Here is an 18817-nt window from a genome sequence, read left to right as displayed (position 1 = left end):
AAAAATTAAAAGTAAGTTTTTAAATTAATTCCATTAGTGAACAGAATTCAGTAAATTAGCCAATTCAAACTTAATGAAATTAGGCACACAAAGGAAACAATTGAATATAATTTGGTGAGTCAATTTCAGCGGCAGATTTAGGAAGCGTTGATTCTAGAAAAAGAATCTACGGTAAATGAATAGGCTGACGTCACCACAATGGTTTAAATTTTATTTCTTTATTTTTAGGAAACCGTTGATGCAATTTCACAATTTGAAGATAAAATGAAAATGATTTTACCGCAAACAGAAGACAGGTATGTACTCAAATCAAGCTTTTTTTTAGACAATGTTGTCTTTTGAAATTTGAATAGTTAATTTGTTGCTGTATGTCTTTGAAAAGACTGAAAAGAGTGTTCAACTCAGCCTATTTACTATGTATGAATAGTGATTGTTTGTCTGAAGGTCTAGGTGATTGATTACTTTGTTTCAATCTTTTTGAATATTTGCATGTTACTGTTGCTGAAAAAGTATTTTCTGTTGCAACTAGATATAAGGTTATTAGTATGGAAATTGTGGTCTTGCTGTTAACATTATTGTGCAAAAAAGGATGAAGGATCTGTGCCAGAAATAATAGATTTTACTGCAAGAAGTAACTTTCATTTCACTGTATTTATCATCATTTTGATGATGTAATTATTTATTTATCAGTGCTGACATTGATATGAAGTACATTATGTCCAGAGGTGATGAGGAAAATATGATGGACCAAGTAGAACTAATCAAACCTGCTTCAAATGATGATTATATTGGTAAGATAAGGAAGAGACTTCAAGAAGATGCATCAGCTCGTGCAGAAAGAGAAAAAAGAAGAAGAAAAGTATTAGTTGATCAGATGAAAGCTCATGCTGGGCAAGAGGTAGTATCTTAATATACTAACATTCACATTATTATGTAAACAAATGGACATTTTGTATGACTAGGTTTTGAGGTTATTAATTAGATAATGCAATATAAATTGCTTTATATAGAACATGAATATAGAATAAGAATTAGATTTAAAAAAATAATGTTGAAAGGCAGATTTGTTTTTATCTCATGCACATTTGCTTTATACTATACATTTTATTAACTTCAAACTTTACTTTTAAAAGTATATATTTTTTTATTACTACTCATGTTTCTCAAATGTCAGTTGATGCCATTACTAGCATAAGATCTTTTTTATGTCCTATCAGAATCAGTTTTCAAAAACCTAGGATAACAATTAGTTTGATCTTATTCTTTATTTCATATTATTGTTATAGGATGCTAGACGAGAGGAGATGTTAGTTAATAGACTGATGAGACAATCCCAACAAGAACGTAGGATAGCTGTACAACTACTGCAGGCCAGACATGAAAAAGAAGTTATCAAGAAGAACAGAATTACCAGAGAACTGCAATATGAACAAGCTAGACTCAAAGATTTTGAAAATGCACTAAACAGAGAGGCTGTAAGATTTTTTTTATTTATTCATAATACTAATGTAATTTGAGGACCAATTCACCATTTTTTTCAGGAATATTTGTTATTCTGATTAGAATGTGAATTATGATTTCATGTTTAAAATGTTGAAAGAAATTAATATTTCTTATTTTATCATTTTAGTAGATAATTAAAAACTTCTAGAATGATTGAGAATGTAGATACAATCAATTCTGGTAAAACCTCAGGAGCATTTATCACAAAAAATCTTGCTGCTCAAATTAGTTTGAGTCATGCTATATCATTCTTGACTTAGAATTTATAATGTTTTATTCTTCACTTACTTATAAGTTATACTGTACTGTGCATGACTTATAAGTTAAACTGTATTGTGCATGACTTATAAGTTATACTGTATTATTCATGACTTATAAGTTATACTGTATTATTCATGACTTATAAGTTATACTGTTTACTGTTTTATTCATAACTTAAGTTATTCTGTACTGTGCATGACTTAAAAGTAATACTTATTGTGCATGACTTATAAGTTAAACTGTACTGTGCATGACTTATAAGTTATACTTATTGTGCGTGACTTATAAGTTATACTTTTTACCATTTTATTCATGACTTAAATAATTCTGTATTGTGCATCACTTATAAGTTATTCTGTATTGTTCATGACTTAAGTTATACATTATTGTTTATGACTTAAGTTATACATTATTGTTTATGACTTAAGTTATACATTATTGTTCATGACTTAAGTTATACATTATTGTTTATGACTTAAGTTATACTTTATTGTTCATGACTTTAGTTATACTTTATTGTTTATGACTTATAATTTATACTTTATCGTTCATGACTTATAATTTATATTGTATCTTTCATAATCTGCAAGTTATGCTGTTTACTGTATAGTTCATGACTTACATATGATCATTCTGAAAATGGTGTCCTGTATTTCTGTCCTTATTACATAAAAACAACATAAAACAGAGTTAATGGACTAACAAATTTACCAACTGGCAGTGTACATACTCAGACATTTTTCTTTCAATAGGAACTAGCTAGGCTAGCTAAAGAGGAATATGCAGAACAAACGAAAAAGGACCAAGAATTACATGATAAGATTGCAGCAGAGAGAGCTGAAGATAGATACCATAAACACTACGAAATGTGTGATGAAGTTGTCAATCAAATCTGTGACTTCTCGTGTAAAGTAGCAGAATACAGAGAACTCACTAACCAGTAAGTCACAATTGCTTTTTATTAAAAAAAGTCTGATATTTAAAAAATGTTTACTTTAAATTCTTAACTCATTTTCAACAAAATTATTAACTCAATCAAAATTTGGCAAATAAAATGTTGTGAATGACTAGAATAATTGTATGATTTATAGATATTTTTTTTTTCTTTTCATTAAATAAGATATAAGTAAAATTTCTAAATTTGAACTGTTTCAGATGATCCAATTTATCCTGTCTTTAAAAAAAACACAACTATGTACATCACTGAAACTTTTTTAAACACATAGGTAACTTCAATGCTAGTGTAAGTGCATATTGAAAAAAATAGTAAAATTTCTCTAATTTAAAAGTATAAACACGACAGTATTTAAATTGATATATGCATATTACAGATTATTGCCTCCAAAGTTGATGAGAGAATGGAAGGTACTGTTTACTGAAGGTAAACCATTATTTGAACCAGCACAACCTATAGAGAGTACAGAACCTACACCAGAACAAATCTTAGAACAAGAAAGACAGAACTTACTGGACGAAACAGATTTTATGGAATATAAGGTTTGTATATAGAATGTCTTCATTTTTAATCAAGAAACAAAGTAGTTTAATAGTGGACTATACAATCTAAATTGGGTTATTGTTGTGTTGGTATTTTTTGCCATTTGGGACTTAGAAGCCACAGTTTCCTTGATTTCATAGCATTTTAAGTTGCATTCAAATGTTTGCATATGGTCATTTTCTCTATAAATTTAAACAAAGACATAGGATAATTTTTTAATTTATGGTAATAGGTACATCTTTGGTTGTGGTGTTTTCAGTTTGTTAAACATAGAAAATTATGCACTTTTTTTACAACTAAAGAATATGCAATGTTTGTGAAAGCTGATGAGTGTTGTAGAGAAAAACATATACCAAAAATCAAAATGGAACATTACTTTAAGATCATTTCAAAGTTATATAGATTGAATAACAATTACATATATAGTGACCGAAAATGTTTTGAGTTACAGTCCAAAAATTAACCTTACAATTCTTTAAATAAAAAAAAAGTTTTATTTGTTGCATCTTCATTTCAGAATATGGTTGGAGAATGGCAACCCCCAGAAGGAGGAGAAATCAGCAAACCTCCCAGAGATAATCCTATTGTGGGACACATAATACAGAGGCTGTTCAACATGGTTCACCCACCAACAGTAAGTTTGTCATACTCATAGATGTTGTCCATTTATTTACATCTTTGCTAGCCAAGGGTTATGAACCGGTCCCCTACTCTACACCCTTAGCAGATTAAGATAGAATTTGTGTAAATAGCGTTGCGCCATCTAAATATTGTCCTATGTTTTGGGTGTTTAGACTTGTTGCACAATCGGCACATGGTAATTGTTTATTTAAATTTTCTACATTTACATGTGATCATCTTGAAGGCGCTTTTTGATTGGATGCAGCCAGTTACAATTGCGACCAATAGAAATCATTACCTCCTGGATTTGAAATTCTGACTTAATCTGCCAAGGGTGAGGAGTAGGGGACAGGATCTTAACCCTTTGCTAGCGAAGATGAGTTTTTTATGAATAAAAGGAAATATAGTGTTAACATTAACAAGACAGCAAACCAACAACACAAGCAAACCAAAAGCAGACATTATATTTATATAACAAAGTAAGTAAGAGAAAAGAGGGGATGTTGTGTACTAATGACACAAAATCCCTGAACACACTTAACAAAACCAAAAGCATGTTTAGATTATTCAAATATGAAAATCATATATCTACTGAAAATTTAATTTCTTAGTAAATTAGGTATAGTTAAAGTGTAATTGAAGTTTATATGTGTATTGTGTATTGTGTAAAATATGTTTATCTTTTTATCATTTAAAATGTACTCTTATGTGTGATATTTTTTACAGCTCTTCAAAACAATTCTCTTCGTATGTACCAAAATTTGCTCAAGAAATTCTTGAGTTATTGACCTTTTCTTTTTGTTTTTGTCCCTTTCTATATCTTATATTTCATCAAGTCTTTCTTAATACCCTAATAAAATAATTATTATAATTCCTACTTTTCAGAGAAAATATTTCCCAACAAAACTAGCACTGTTTTGCTTGTTTTGTGTATTATTTATGTTTGCCCTATATCTTCTCATTTATATAAAGATATGACAATTATTACTCTTCATTATGTTCTTCGGTGTATTATGGAAGTTGTTTTACAGAATATTATCTTTTCAATCCCTACTCACAGAAGAACCTTCTGTACTCTTTCCCACTGACAATCTTTTTTGTCCTTTATTGCTTGTGTTCATCATGTATAATTTATAACAAAAATGAATAGAGGTAAATGTATCTTTTTCATCGATAAAATGAAGATTAAGTCTAGTTTGAAGCAGAAAGTGATATGTTTTACAATGAATTCAGTATTTGTTGGCATTTTTTTTAACAAGCTCTTTAAATTTTCATTCCCATTTAAACAAATAAAAAAAATCACTGTTAAAGATTATGCAAACTTTCATCTGTTTCCTCAGAGGAGTTAGATGTTGGTGGTTAAGGGCATCCGATACAGTTTCTCGATATAATGTCATTTTTATAATTTTGAAATATGTTGTAGGCCTTGGCGAGTTTTAAAAAAAAACACAAAATAAAACATAGGTCACCGTGCTTGTTTTCGAGAAAATTGAGGCTGAAAATTGGGGATTTGTGCAAATTTGTAAAAAAGTTAGACAATATTATAAAATTTTTTGAGAAGATATTCTTCGTCGTAAATTAGTAAGAATGGGTTCAATCTGAAGCTGTGGTAAGTAACAATAAGGGAAAAATAAAACCCTACAAGAATGATTGTATATTTATTCAAGCCTTGCTTGACATTGCGGACAAGATGCTCAAAGTGGCATATTTTTTAACCGAAAAATATGGAAATAAACTGGTTCTGAAAATGTCATTTTTCTCATTTTTCTACATTAACTGCATTTTGTCATGCTTTCTCCAAATCTCAAATGAAAAGTATATGTCACCGTGCTGGATTCGAAGATAAACGCAATTAATACTAAAAATTGCGTTCCCCTTTGGTAACCTCGCCATTAGCGCGAAAATGCACGACGTCGCTGGCTGAAGATTTCGACATCTCCCGCCAATTATACCTGCAAGGTCATCTTCGTCGTTTTTAAGATGTACAATGATTATTTCTCTCTACTTCGAGGGGTGGAAGGGCCATATTCAGGAATTTAGGATAGATACATCTACTTTGACGGAGTTTAAGAACAGAAAGTTAAATGGACAGGAAGTCGAGATTTATTCATATCGTGATGCGGAAACTTATTATCTTTATTAGAAATAGGATTTGTTAATTTATTATCGTGAATTGAGATGACATCCTCCTACATGTACCCTCTCCAGACTTGGATTTAGGGGGCAGGGGTCCGGGTAATCCTTAAGGAGCTAAATATATGATAAATATATAAACTTCTTACAAATATCATTCCAATTGGTGACTTTCTATAGTGCCCTCTCTTAAAAAACCACGATCCGCACCTGAGTACTCCTTTAATCATTTTGGTGTTCAGGAGAATTATTAAGTGATTACAAAAAATGAACAATCTTTTTTCCATTTTAATGTAATAAAGTTTTATAGTCAACGGAAACATTGAAAATCGACATAGGAGAATTACAAACCGCAGTCAAGCATATGGTTATGAAGAAAATTATTTGAAACTTTTCATACTAGATCTTGTATACATGATTTGATGTTTTACGCCCAGTTATTCAGAAGCAAAGAAATGTAAAAAGAGAAATGGACGGAAGGACAGACAGATGCACATTCACCTTTTGAAAAGCTACAAAGTGACTATACACTTCATTAGTTGATTAGTGATACATACCTGGTATTAGCTACGATGTTGATGTATGGCTGTTTTATGTCCAGTGGCAAATCAAATGCATTCGTAGAAGGCCGTACGGTGACATATGGTTGTTAATTTATGTCCTTTGATCTTTTGTGTTGAGTTGTCTCATTGGTATTCATACCACATGTTCTTATTTTTTTAATCAGAACGAGGAAATGTTAATGCAATATGAGTGTTAACCATGCTTTATACTATAGACAGACATGCACTATGGGCCGTTCTAGTTTTAACGTTCTAGTTTACAAAGTAACCGTACAGAAGAAGACATGTCACCATAGCCTTACATTTTAACCTGAATCCAAGTTTACTAGTTTTACTTACTCCTTGCCGCGTGCTTAGCGGAGAAGCAGCAAATACCAATATTAAAGACTTTAGTTTGATCCGGCCAGGAGTCTGTAATCAATATGAACTAATGGGTGTGTACGTTTTTTTTATATTTTCTTTCCAAACAGATACAAAACTTATAGAATTATGCCGCGTGTCACAAACACAAGACCAAACAATCCACGAGAAAATATTAGCTTAAATATTCTTTAGCTATACACCATATGCATATTAGTAAACTCCTCTTCCGTCACGGAATTTTCAAACGTACACCTTTTGATTTTGTATGAATATTTACTGTGTATATATAGTAGCACAATTATATTTGATAACTTATTAAAATTACCCTCCCGCATGTTGATCGACTTACCAACCTTGGACTATTTAGCATTTCTATACACACTTGTACTTTACCGACAAGTCTTCTCATGATTAGTATAAAAAGCAAACTGCGACTTTGAGATGAAGAACAGCAATAAAAGCGCTGTTCCTTTGCTTTTAATGGATTTTTTTACTGCGCATGTGCTGATTTTGTGATGGATCATTGATTCCCCGTATCCTTTGTTTTTTTTTATTATTTATTGTTCTAGAATTATTTGGGTTCTTTTTTAAGAAAAAAAAAGTAAAACAACACGAGAAATAAATGTGTTTCTACATTTATCAGTACAAAATATTGTATGTACTATAAACGAACAAAGATCATTCAAACAAGATTTATAAGTTATCAGTTACTATCAAAGAAGCTGATACCTTTTTCTTTCTACACATTAATAAAAGCACAATACTTATATATTTTCCCTAAGAAACAAATCAAAATTACATTATTTTTTCTTAACTATATATAAACTAGCATTCCTTTAAAAAAAGGCGATAAAACTATTTATTGGAGAATTACGGACTGCAAACGCATTTTGTTAACATGATTAATTAAGATTATCTGATAATGTTCATCAATTTTCAATGACTTTGTGATTACAAAGCTAAATTTTGTAAAAATAGATGATAGTTCTAAAAAATGTTTGTTATTTGAATGAATAACTAAGAATTCCAAACAATGTTTTTTTTTCAATTACTTATTATCGTAATATCCAGTTATTTTTTTTATGACGGCCGCTGTTTTCGTAACACGAGGTGAACCGTCCTGTCTTCTTTGAGATAACAAATCAAGTAAACCCTGAAAGCCTTTTCTATGAAACGCTAGATCCAGATGACATTTCTTAAGACCGGATTGGGCACATCTTACAGCCATCTGAGCAGACATATATTTTCCCTTAACAAGATCTCCAAAACTCTCAGCATCAACCTTTACGATTGTATCATATTTCATGTTTTCAGCAATCGATTCAACGCTAAAAGAAAATTCAAGTACATCTTGTTTCTCTACTTTGGAAATAGTCATTAACTTATGTAAGGAATCGACATCATCAACGGCATTATGCGCATTGTACTTTTCATTACAAAAATGTTCAAATAACTTTTGCTGACTGTAGCTATTTAGGCCTGGAAATTTTTGCCGGAAAAGCGGAAGCGTGTCGGCGAATCCAAAAACAGATTTCCTGAAAGCTGCATAGCAGGTTAGTTTGGACATGTTATTAATCAAACGCCTTGCATCAAATAATTTGCAATTATGTGCAACAAGCATGACCTGACCGTATTGTTCTAACCAAAGTACAAAACTCTGGAAAGCTGATTCCGAAGTAACTGCATGAACAGGTTTTCCATTGTAAAAAAGGATATTTCCATTTGCTGTTAAACCAGTAACAGCACTGGAACTCGGCGCTATTGATTTATTCGGCTGAATATACGTATCAAACTTATCACCAGAGACTATGTTTAGTGCAGCTATTTGCAGAATTTCGGAATCTAATTTCAGCGAAGATGTTTCCAGGTCAAAAAGTATGCAACTACCAGTAAAAGATGAAAAGGGCAATAATGCGGGTTTCTGTTTGATCCCCGGGATCTCTTTATCTTCAGTTACTAAACTAAGAGACAATCCCGATTTATAAGTAACACCCTCTTTTTTTTCTGTCTGTATTAATTTATTCCTAAATTTCTTCTTTTCTAAACGCCGCTTTTTTACAATTGGTTGCTGGGAGTACTTCCGTTTCCGTTTTCTCTCTTTTGACAATTTTTCAGAATGGTTATTAGTGATTGCATCCGTTAAAAGGTTAGCTTGTGTATTTATGCATGAAATATAAGAATACCCTATATTTTTTTGCAACACTGCAGCGCTCACCCGTGTTTTCAGATTTTCGCTTTTACTGAAACAAAACCGTTTAGGTGCTTTAGATGCATATATATTGTTTGTAGATTCAACATCCTTTGTTGATCCAGCCGGTGCTAGACGTTCAGCATTGTTAGCGACTGTGTCAAATATGATTTGGACGTCTTGTCGTAAAGCATCATCCGTTAGCGGTTTACCATGCATGAGGGAGATATTTATGAAAATTATTTTCAATGCTTTTATTGCACCAATTGCCACATTTGTCATGAATACCGAATGAATGTGGAACAATTGCTGTTAATGTTTCTTTGAGCTTAGTTGCATTGTTTTTATTCTGTTGAATAGCATATGAAAAACACATTTTGTAATATTCTATGATATCTGTACTCAGTGTTTTGTGTTTAGATTTCAAATTATAAAAAGCATTACCGAGTGATTTTGTTGAATGGTTGATATCGCTCCATTTTTTTACCTCGTGGTCCAAAGCTTCTTTTACCCTAGACAAAGTAGCTGAATCATCATCCATAATAAGCACATCAACAGGAACCCCAGAAACTTCTTCAATATTTTCCATCAGTGATGCTCCTGTTGACGATTCCATGGCTTTTGCGCTTTTTGACCAATTCTTTTGACAGTTGTGTGGTTTTGCGTCTAATTTGGCTTTCTCAGCACTGTGACATATGGCGCAATGTGTAACACGAAGGTCATAATCTAATATTTTCCCAGTAAGCTGACCAATTGCTGTTCCAACGCCCGACGAACTACTGTACGAGCGACCTGATCCCCGCTTCTGCCAACACATATCATACTTTACTGACAATCCTTTTCCTGGAGTTGCAATTCTTAAAAGATAATTAATTTTACATTATTATGTTTGATTATATTGGTTTTATAATTCTAGTGATAAATTCTACGTAGTATATAAAAAAAGACTAGTATTGTCAGCAAAACTGGATATAGCGGCAAAATCGTTTAATGCCAACTATGAGCTACGTGGAGTTTTTAGGGATTGATTGATTGATGATTGCTTGATGTCCAGTGGCAATTATTTCATGCATATTCAAGACGATGTACTTTTAAAGTGCTTCGTACAGGAATAAAGGGAATCTGTGTATAGGCGACAATTAGAAGTGAACCCAACAACTTAAGACATCAACTTATTTCTTGACCAATTCCAATGTGGTAAAATTCAAAGTCTTGATTTCTTAGGGTTATTTAATGTGCTGAATCTAACTGTGTACTTTTATTTTGGAATTTCGGCCCGTTCTTTAATTGGTCCTCCTTTAATTCCAAAATTAAACTTTATTTGATTTCTTCAAAAACCGAATTCTTGGGGTTATTTGATATACTGATTTTAACTGTGCATTTAAATTTTTGTTCGATTTTAATGATAAAAAAAAAGATGAATGCAATGGTAATTTTGATATGCTGAATCTAAACTCTTAAAAATAATTCCGGCCCGGTATATGCATAATTACCTTGTTTCTGAACATTCCTTTGTAATTGCTTCATGACATGAATCTCGTGCTACATCTACCATTGGTTTAAACAGCTCGCGTTCTCTCTTCTTCATCGTTCTTTCAGAACTACCAGGGACACCCATTATTGTCATAAGTCTGGAAAGCTGACGAACACCTATGCCAACATCTATCATTGCTAAAATTTAAATATCCATGTATAGAGGTATATACATAAATTAGATTATAGTCGACTTAATTCAAATCAAAACATCAATAAAGCTAACACTGGCATACTTATTTACAGATACATTTTCATCACGAGTTCGGAATACTAGACTAAGTATCCTTGGTTTTGAAAACGGAGGAGGACGGACTGACGAATAAAACGAAAATAATACAGTTGATTCTGTTATTTTTCTTCTTTGGGGAGCATAACATCGTCCTATAAATTTCAGAAAAGAAGAAATTGGTATAAAAATGAAAGATCTGTTGGTATATACAGGAACCTTTTTTGTTGGAAATTGTATATGGGTTTGTTATAGGAAATCTATTTCGATGTTCAGTCGCCGATATTACAATGTAAGGGCAGTATGATTTTATACGATTCGGTTTGGTGTTTTGCTTTCTGTTACCGATTTTACATATAATAAAACTATCTTAACCTCGTCATGGGTTCATGCAATAAGTAAGAAATATCGCAGGTACTTGTGGATTTTTTTAATTTCTTAGATTAATTGCAATTTAGAGCTAGACATACTGGTACTGTAATAGTAAAAGTTACACACGCAACTCAGATTGGTGAAGACATTAGGAGGATTTCCCGGTGATTTTTTCCATTAGTTATTTAGTTTTTTTCTGTAAATTGTTTTAGTTGGTAGGATGCTGTCTCTTTCACAAACAGCACAGTAGTTTATCACTTCGAATTTTGGTTATTGAGGCCATCACGAAATCGTTGACCTTTATGGAATATATGTCGAAAGCTCAAATTAAAGCCGTTATATTATGAGCTTTGTATAGATTGACTACATACCATTGTGACCGCTTCCTCTCATTTTAAAGAATAACATGCACTATTATAAAGACGTAGAAGCTGATTTGTTCGAGAAACATTAATTCGGGAATCGTTTATACTAAATATTGTTCCAGTGTTGTTTTTAAAAAAAATATTTAAAGAATGGAATCGCAAGAGAATGAGCAACTAAGATATATCAATTCAAGAGCTCTATTATTAAATTACCTAATGCTGCTTTTGTGTTTACATCATACACCTGTGGGCCACGTTTTCCATGTACATGTGTTTCACTGGTCTCAATCTTATTAACTTGCCCGCATTCACATTGTATAAACAAATGGCTTGCATACCCCATATTTTTTTCTGATGTAATGTTTATCAGACCAAGTGCCTCCTTGCATTGTCGACAAAAGAGCTGTTTGGCTACATAAAATAGATCTATCATTCTTCTTCCTTTTTTCCATGACTCCTCATCAACTGTGACCGTTTCTGTTTTCGCTAGTTTTATAACATGCTCTGATAGACAATTATTTGACGTTTTCTGCTTCGACTGTTTCACTTTTTCTCGTCTCTCTTTCTCTTTATGGCTAAGAAAGTGCCCGGAGTTTACCATTTTTAATGGGGGTTCCTGCAACCTGTTCAAGTTACAATGACGTCATGGCATTCAAATGGGAAGGAGAAGTTTATTAAGGAAAATTACACGCATGACGTCCCGCCGAAAGTAACGTTTTTGGGAATTTGAACGTTGAACGTCGCGCCAAGAGTTACCTCCCTTGAAACTGTATCGGATGCCCTTAACATGAGCTGTTGTACTAATCAATATTTCTGATAATCATTATTATACTTTTTATGTATTATATTTACAGCCTCCTCCACCACCACCAGAGTTTCCTCCCTTCCCCATCAGAGCCTGTATATTGGGCAAAGTATTTAGTGGAAAAACATCTGTACTAAGGAAATTAACACAAGGTAGTTTATTGATTAAATAATGAAATGTTGTTTTTTTTTTGGTTAGTAGAAAACAGTAAAACGTTATGTCGTCAGCCAAAAATATTTTTGCTAAGAACATTACATTATTTTAGTGTATGAAATTTTAAGTAATATTACAATTTTCTTAATTATACATTAATGAAAAAACAACAGTTACTATAGTGTATGAGTTAAAATCAAGTGTGAATCATATTTTCATTTCAAATTATTTAAAATATTAAAGCTTATTGAGATTTAAAAGAATATTCCTTTTATTGTCTTAAGCTTAATTCTATGAAAGAAACTAATAATATACAGGTAAATATTTTATGGACACATATTAATCATATCACTAATAATAGATTTTAACATACATATTCATACATTGATTGGATTTTTTTTTTTTTAGAAAGAAGAGTTGAAATTTTATGTGTGGATGATTTAGTAAATGGTGCTTTAGAAGCACACAAAAACGGGGAAACAATGCCACAGGTATTAATCAGCGATGCCTACAACTATCTGATATTCATATGGCTTGAAAGTGAATAACAATGTTATAATGATTGCTACTAGCTAACCAAAATCTATATTTACTTCCTGATAGTTTGTCAAATCCAGAAAAAATACATCTTTTGTGGCAATTTGAAATACAATTAACCTTGTGTCTTCAGATATACTGCATACATGTACAGGGTAAAACTTTTCATTCTTTTTATTTAGAAGATAAGGTCTACTGGTATTGTGAAAGGGCAAAACATAGTAAATTGACAAGTTTTGTAATTAATATAAGAATAAAAAGATGGGGTTTGATTGCCAATGAGACAACTATCTACCAGAGACCAAATTACATAGATGTAAGCAACTATAGGTCACCTTATAAGTTCACCTAAAAGAAGTACTTGTCACACAGGTCAATGATTTAACATGTGCCTTTTTCAGTAGCATTTTGAAATGCTACTTGATTCTATCATATATATCTTAATGTCAAATTCAAAATGTAATACAATAAAAAATGTTTGATTTCAGATTGAGCCAGAACCTACAGTAGAAGCAGTTCCTGCTGGTAAGTAAGATTACCACAGATAATGAATAACTATTGTTAACTCGACAGGACAGCATTATCAATGGAGAATCTGTGAAATTTATTTGTTTTGGTTAATATTGGTGAAAAAACACATTTTGAAATTACAATATATTCATTTTAAGCTCTTAAATCATTCCAAGGAGTCAACATCTGACCTCTAAATTCTCAGTCAATATACTTTAATCAGACTTTTTAAATTTTATTAACCATAAAACTTCATTTTGATGTTAGATATGGTAAACATTTGCATTAGGTGAAATATTTTAAGCAAATTTCATATAAGCTTGTTATTGCTAAATTAAACAACAAAACAGAACTGTACACATTATTTTCATTACTTAGAACATTTTCTATAGGCATAACAATAGAAGTGAGAGCTCCAACAGGAGAAAGCACTGACTTTCTTTCCTCAGGTATTTCTTCAGCAACGAAGAGTGCATCAATGTTGTTAGATACTTAACAGATATATATATCTCTGTATTAGTTGTAGTCATTTTCAGATAGCTTTCATCTTGAATGTTACAGGAATGTTTTAAGCTGTAATTTTTGCATTACATCTTCTTTCATTTATAAAATATATGCATTTATATTGTATTTATCTTGTTTTTTATTGGATTTATTCTAAATTTTTGAATTCTGGTATGCATTTTTCATATAAAATATTCTATACTTGGTTCTATATTCTCAGTTTGTGGTGTCTTATCAAAAGAATTGCTATTTACTATTTTTATTTTTTTTTGCTGGCCGGATTGTTATTGTATTTTTTTTAAACTTTTGAGACTTGATAGACATTTTGTTTTGAAGCAGTAATGTCATTTCAGATGAAAAAGATGTTTTCATTTAATTATCTGAAAAATTGACCTGAATCACTACATTTAACAATTGCACTCTTAGATAAACGAAGCAAAATTACTTTTAATTCCCTATATATTACTACCTATCTTAAACATTTTGACTTTAAGGATAATTAATATCGAAACTAAAACAGAAAACAAACCTTTATCAGATGCCCTTTTCATATACAACTTTTCCAATTCAGTTTCAGTGGGTTTACTTTACATTCATATTTTTCATACCAATGTTGTTTTAGATAGGGATACTAAATTATAAACAAATGAAATTACTTGTCTCATTGCTGTTAAACTATGATATACTATGTTTAGTTGAAACAGTTGATGATACAACAGCGCCAACCACAGAGCCTACTCCTGCCCCAGAGGCAGCTCCTGTCCCAACCACAGAGGAGGGAGAACAAAAACAGGAGACAAAGAAGACAAAGAAAGGAAAAGATCCATCTAAACCAGCTGTAAGTTGTTTTAAATTATATTTTAAAATATGGAGAGATTATGCAGATCATAAACTTAAGTTGGTTTTCTTTGTCTAAATAATTAACCATTATCATCCAACAATACTGCTTTATTCATTCCATGCACAAGGACCATAGTGATAAGAACATGCACTTGAAAAAACCTCAATTCAGTCTTATTTCTTTAATATACCATTTATATGTTCTATTTTTTTTACAGCAGATAGACTGGACATTAGCATGCTTCAAACTTTTATTATGATAGAGTGAAATGAAATTGTCCCAGACTGTCTAATAGTATGCTTTGCTTAGTAACACTTGCTTTTGGCTTTTAATTGAATGTACAAATTTGTTGGGTATTTTGCTAACAGAAATTATTAAATATGTAAATTTTTTACAGCAGAAAGATTCTGAACCTGAGGTATATAATTTTCTGAGGATTGTTTTGCAGTTTTATTCCTTCCTTTTATATCTTAATTTCTTCCTCAATAGAGTGTTAAAGAAGTGAAATCATTATATAAAAAGAATTTTTAATTCAATTACTTGTAAGGGATATTGTTATTTAATGTTATTTTGTTGTTAACAACACGGTTTTATAATTCAGATGCACACATTACAATACCGTAATGTCATTCTGCACATTTTTATTTAGATTTAATATTGCATAATCCTGAACCCTGGTATAGGTTGAAAATTAATAGACCAATAAAAATAACTGCATGAATTTCCAACTAACAGTTCTTAAAAAGTAAATTCAAAATGACTATTTGTAAACAGTTGTCACATTTCCAGCTTTGTGTATGGAAATATAATTTCATCAAAAGAGTGATTTCCCTTGTAGCGGTAAAACGTTTGTTGCATGTGCAAGGTCATTAAAGAAGTATATTTTGAATACAATCAAAATTTCTCACAGATGGCACAATCAAATTATTTCTATCAGCCTTGGGGTCATAAGGAACAAAAATTGTAAAAAAAAATTAGGCATCTGAAAGTTGAAGTTTAATATCACATCAAGTCTATGTAGAGTATAGTAAAACGTCTATAAATTTATCTCAAACAAAAAGCTGACAAGCATTTATAACATATTTTATGAGTTATTCTATAGATCATTAACAAAACATATATCTTTTCTATAGTTCTTGTATACGAAATAACTGGTTTCATCTTCTAAGGGAGATAACTTTTTTTTAAAATATAAAAATCAAAATGGTCGACTAAGTAAATATAATGAATATTTTGGGGTTTTTCTTTCTTCTGACAGGATAATTTTTAAATTATAAAATTTCAATGGATCTATCAGTATATATATATATATATATAAATATAAGGCCAAAAAGAAAAGATGTGAGAATAGAAAAGTTTATTATATATGCATTTATATACATCCTGAAAAGTAACACTAACAAAATGATACATGTATATTGTTTAGTTTAACGATGTAACTTCTGTATAATCTATAATCACTGATTATTGTAGAGCAGTAATGGCAGTGATGATGAGGATAACTTTTGTGTATGTTTTGTCTTGTTTGTGGCTACACCTTTCTACTTTAGTGGTTTACTGTATGTGCGTTTTACACATCATTTTCATGTATAGATTACCACCTAAAATATATTGCCATATTTTCCCCAAGTAAATCTAATCGTATTAACACCTACATCATGTAATTCATAAAAAAGCATTTACTTTCGTTTTATAATACATGCAAAATTTTGCATTACACTAGGTTAACTTTAATGTTTTAAGAGTGCTTCCAGTTAATTAATTCATTCTCTAGTAATTTTTGTAGTTCAATGTTGGTTTGTATGTTCAAGAAGTGATATTTGCCTGCTAAAGTTGTAGAAATTTTTGATAGCTTCCCTTTGCCAACCATACAAGCTAAAGGTTTAAGTTATTTGAGAAAAGTCATCTGAATTATAGTTACATACATATTAATTTATTATATTGGAAAAAATTGCAAATTACCTTCGGAAAAGTCATCCAGCACTCTTCTGTGTCAAAAAAGGAACAAATAGCTATTGAATATTTGTATGAAACAAAAACAAGACATTTAGTTTTTCAAATAAGTTTTAAATTTATGTAAACTGGCTGAGGGTAATAGATTGTGTAATTTATTAGGTTCTTAAGTTGTATATTTAATTCTTGAAGTCATATATCTGAAACACAAAGTAATCTTGTGACTATAAAAATATTGAAACTGCAAATGTAAGATTCACTTTCTTGACTGGTTTGTTTATATCTTGCATATTATGCATGCTTGAATAATGTAAATCAGCAGGAAACGTGATTTTTCAAAAACTTTTTTTTTTATCTTAATGATTCAAGCACATGCTTTAAGCACAGATATAAATCAGAATACAAAGTGCCCTTTAATGAGTTTAAAAGATTATATAGGATAAAAAATTATAGAAATTTCACATTTTTATGTTAAGATTTTTTTTAACCCTACTAGTAATGTTTACCAATAACTTATTTTTGAATTTTTAGCAATAGATTAATAATAATTTTTTGGTGATTGCTGAAACAGTTTTATTTATATTCTTATGTTTTCAAGGTTATTTAGGTACATAAGGCATAGATTTTGGTTTTTTCCCTTGGATTTAGCTTAGATGGACTGCTTATTTTGGGATTATTATTGTACATGTAAAATGTCTATTCAGAATGGAGCTTTTATGGAATGGCTAACTTATAAAGTTTTATCCAGGTTATGGCACAATTAATTCAATATTGATACCTAGTTAAAGCTTAGATTAGGGAATTCTACTGTGCCAAGGATTTTTGTCTTATCTGTGACAAAAGTTGCATATATGGCAAATTATAGGTATTATATTCCTTGCAGTGTTGGTGGCATCAACAAAAGTTTATGATTAGATTGTTCAACAGAATCAACTTGTGCTAAGTCGGTGATGTTTTGTATGCAGTTACAAAGTGTTGGTACATCAAATTATCATGGCAATTACTACACCATGACCCTCAGTCATTGCAGTGTATGTTAAGGGCGGTTTAACATGAGTCAATTATATTACGAGTATAGTATATGGTATGCATTCGATCTAGTCCTTATACATCTTATATTTACACGCAAAGTGTTGTAGCATGGTCAGTGTATGATGAGGATCTCATGTGCTAGATGATATTATAAGTTAGTTTTAGGAATACTTGACAGTGCTTTAACATACACTTTAGTACTTGTCTAATGATACAACCCATCATATTAACTTGTTTTCAGTTTTATGTAAGGAAGAGAGACATACATATGAGTTCACAACTTTTTATGTTATATTCAGAGTTTGCCAAATTGAATGAGATTTTATGGATTGATAATATCTGACAATATATTGATCTAATAATACATTTCTGAACTAGGTATTTTGTGAAAAAATTATTTCTGCTTCTAATATATAAAACAAAGTATTTCATAATTTCTTAATTCAAGGAAATAAAATTATTTTTGAAATATTCAACATGAAATTCTACTATATACAAGCATTGACCTTTTTATTGAAATGAAAAGCTCTATTATAAACTAGTGTTTTTATGTGCCAGAAATTCCTATTTTTAGCAGTAGATCACATATCCAAACCCTAAATTAAGTTTATCATTCTTTGTACATTTAGTGTAAATGATTTTATTTGTCATTTCAGCCAACCCCTAAAGCCAAGCTAGGTGCCAAAGCTCAGAAGTATCTGAAAAGAGGTGCCCCAATTGATGACCAGGTTATTGTAGATATAATTGTTGAGGCAATTAGGTAGGTCTGAAAAGTACTTAATTATACCCCACGCAACGAGTTGCGGAGGGTATAATGTTTTTGACCCGTCCGTCCGTCTGTCTGTCCGTCCGT

At 30.9% G+C, this 18817-nt stretch overlaps 1 protein-coding gene across 2 annotated transcripts in view; it reads left to right on the top strand.

The window, feature by feature from the left end:
* Positions 1-18817, top strand: part of LOC127728457 (sperm flagellar protein 2-like) — a 59211-nt gene that overhangs the window by 10716 nt on the left and 29678 nt on the right. Inside the window, exons 6-17 of one of the 2 annotated variants that reach the window (XM_052235846.1) lie at positions 229-296; positions 691-898; positions 1287-1475; positions 2517-2704; positions 3096-3261; positions 3780-3896; positions 12484-12586; positions 12996-13078; positions 13613-13649; positions 14834-14976; positions 15377-15397; positions 18621-18724. In XM_052235846.1, coding sequence (XP_052091806.1) covers positions 229-296; positions 691-898; positions 1287-1475; positions 2517-2704; positions 3096-3261; positions 3780-3896; positions 12484-12586; positions 12996-13078; positions 13613-13649; positions 14834-14976; positions 15377-15397; positions 18621-18724 — 1427 coding nt within the window. The remainder of the gene's footprint in view (positions 1-228; positions 297-690; positions 899-1286; positions 1476-2516; positions 2705-3095; positions 3262-3779; positions 3897-12483; positions 12587-12995; positions 13079-13612; positions 13650-14833; positions 14977-15376; positions 15398-18620; positions 18725-18817) is intronic. The other variant, XM_052235854.1, reaches the window with a different exon arrangement.

The sequence above is a fragment of the Mytilus californianus genome, unplaced genomic scaffold (genome assembly GCF_021869535.1).
Source record: "Mytilus californianus isolate M0D057914Y unplaced genomic scaffold, xbMytCali1.0.p SCAF_1, whole genome shotgun sequence".
NCBI lineage: Eukaryota > Metazoa > Mollusca > Bivalvia > Mytilida > Mytilidae > Mytilus > Mytilus californianus.
Note: the sequence above shows the minus strand (reverse complement) of the source record. Positions and strands in the feature narration are given on the sequence as shown.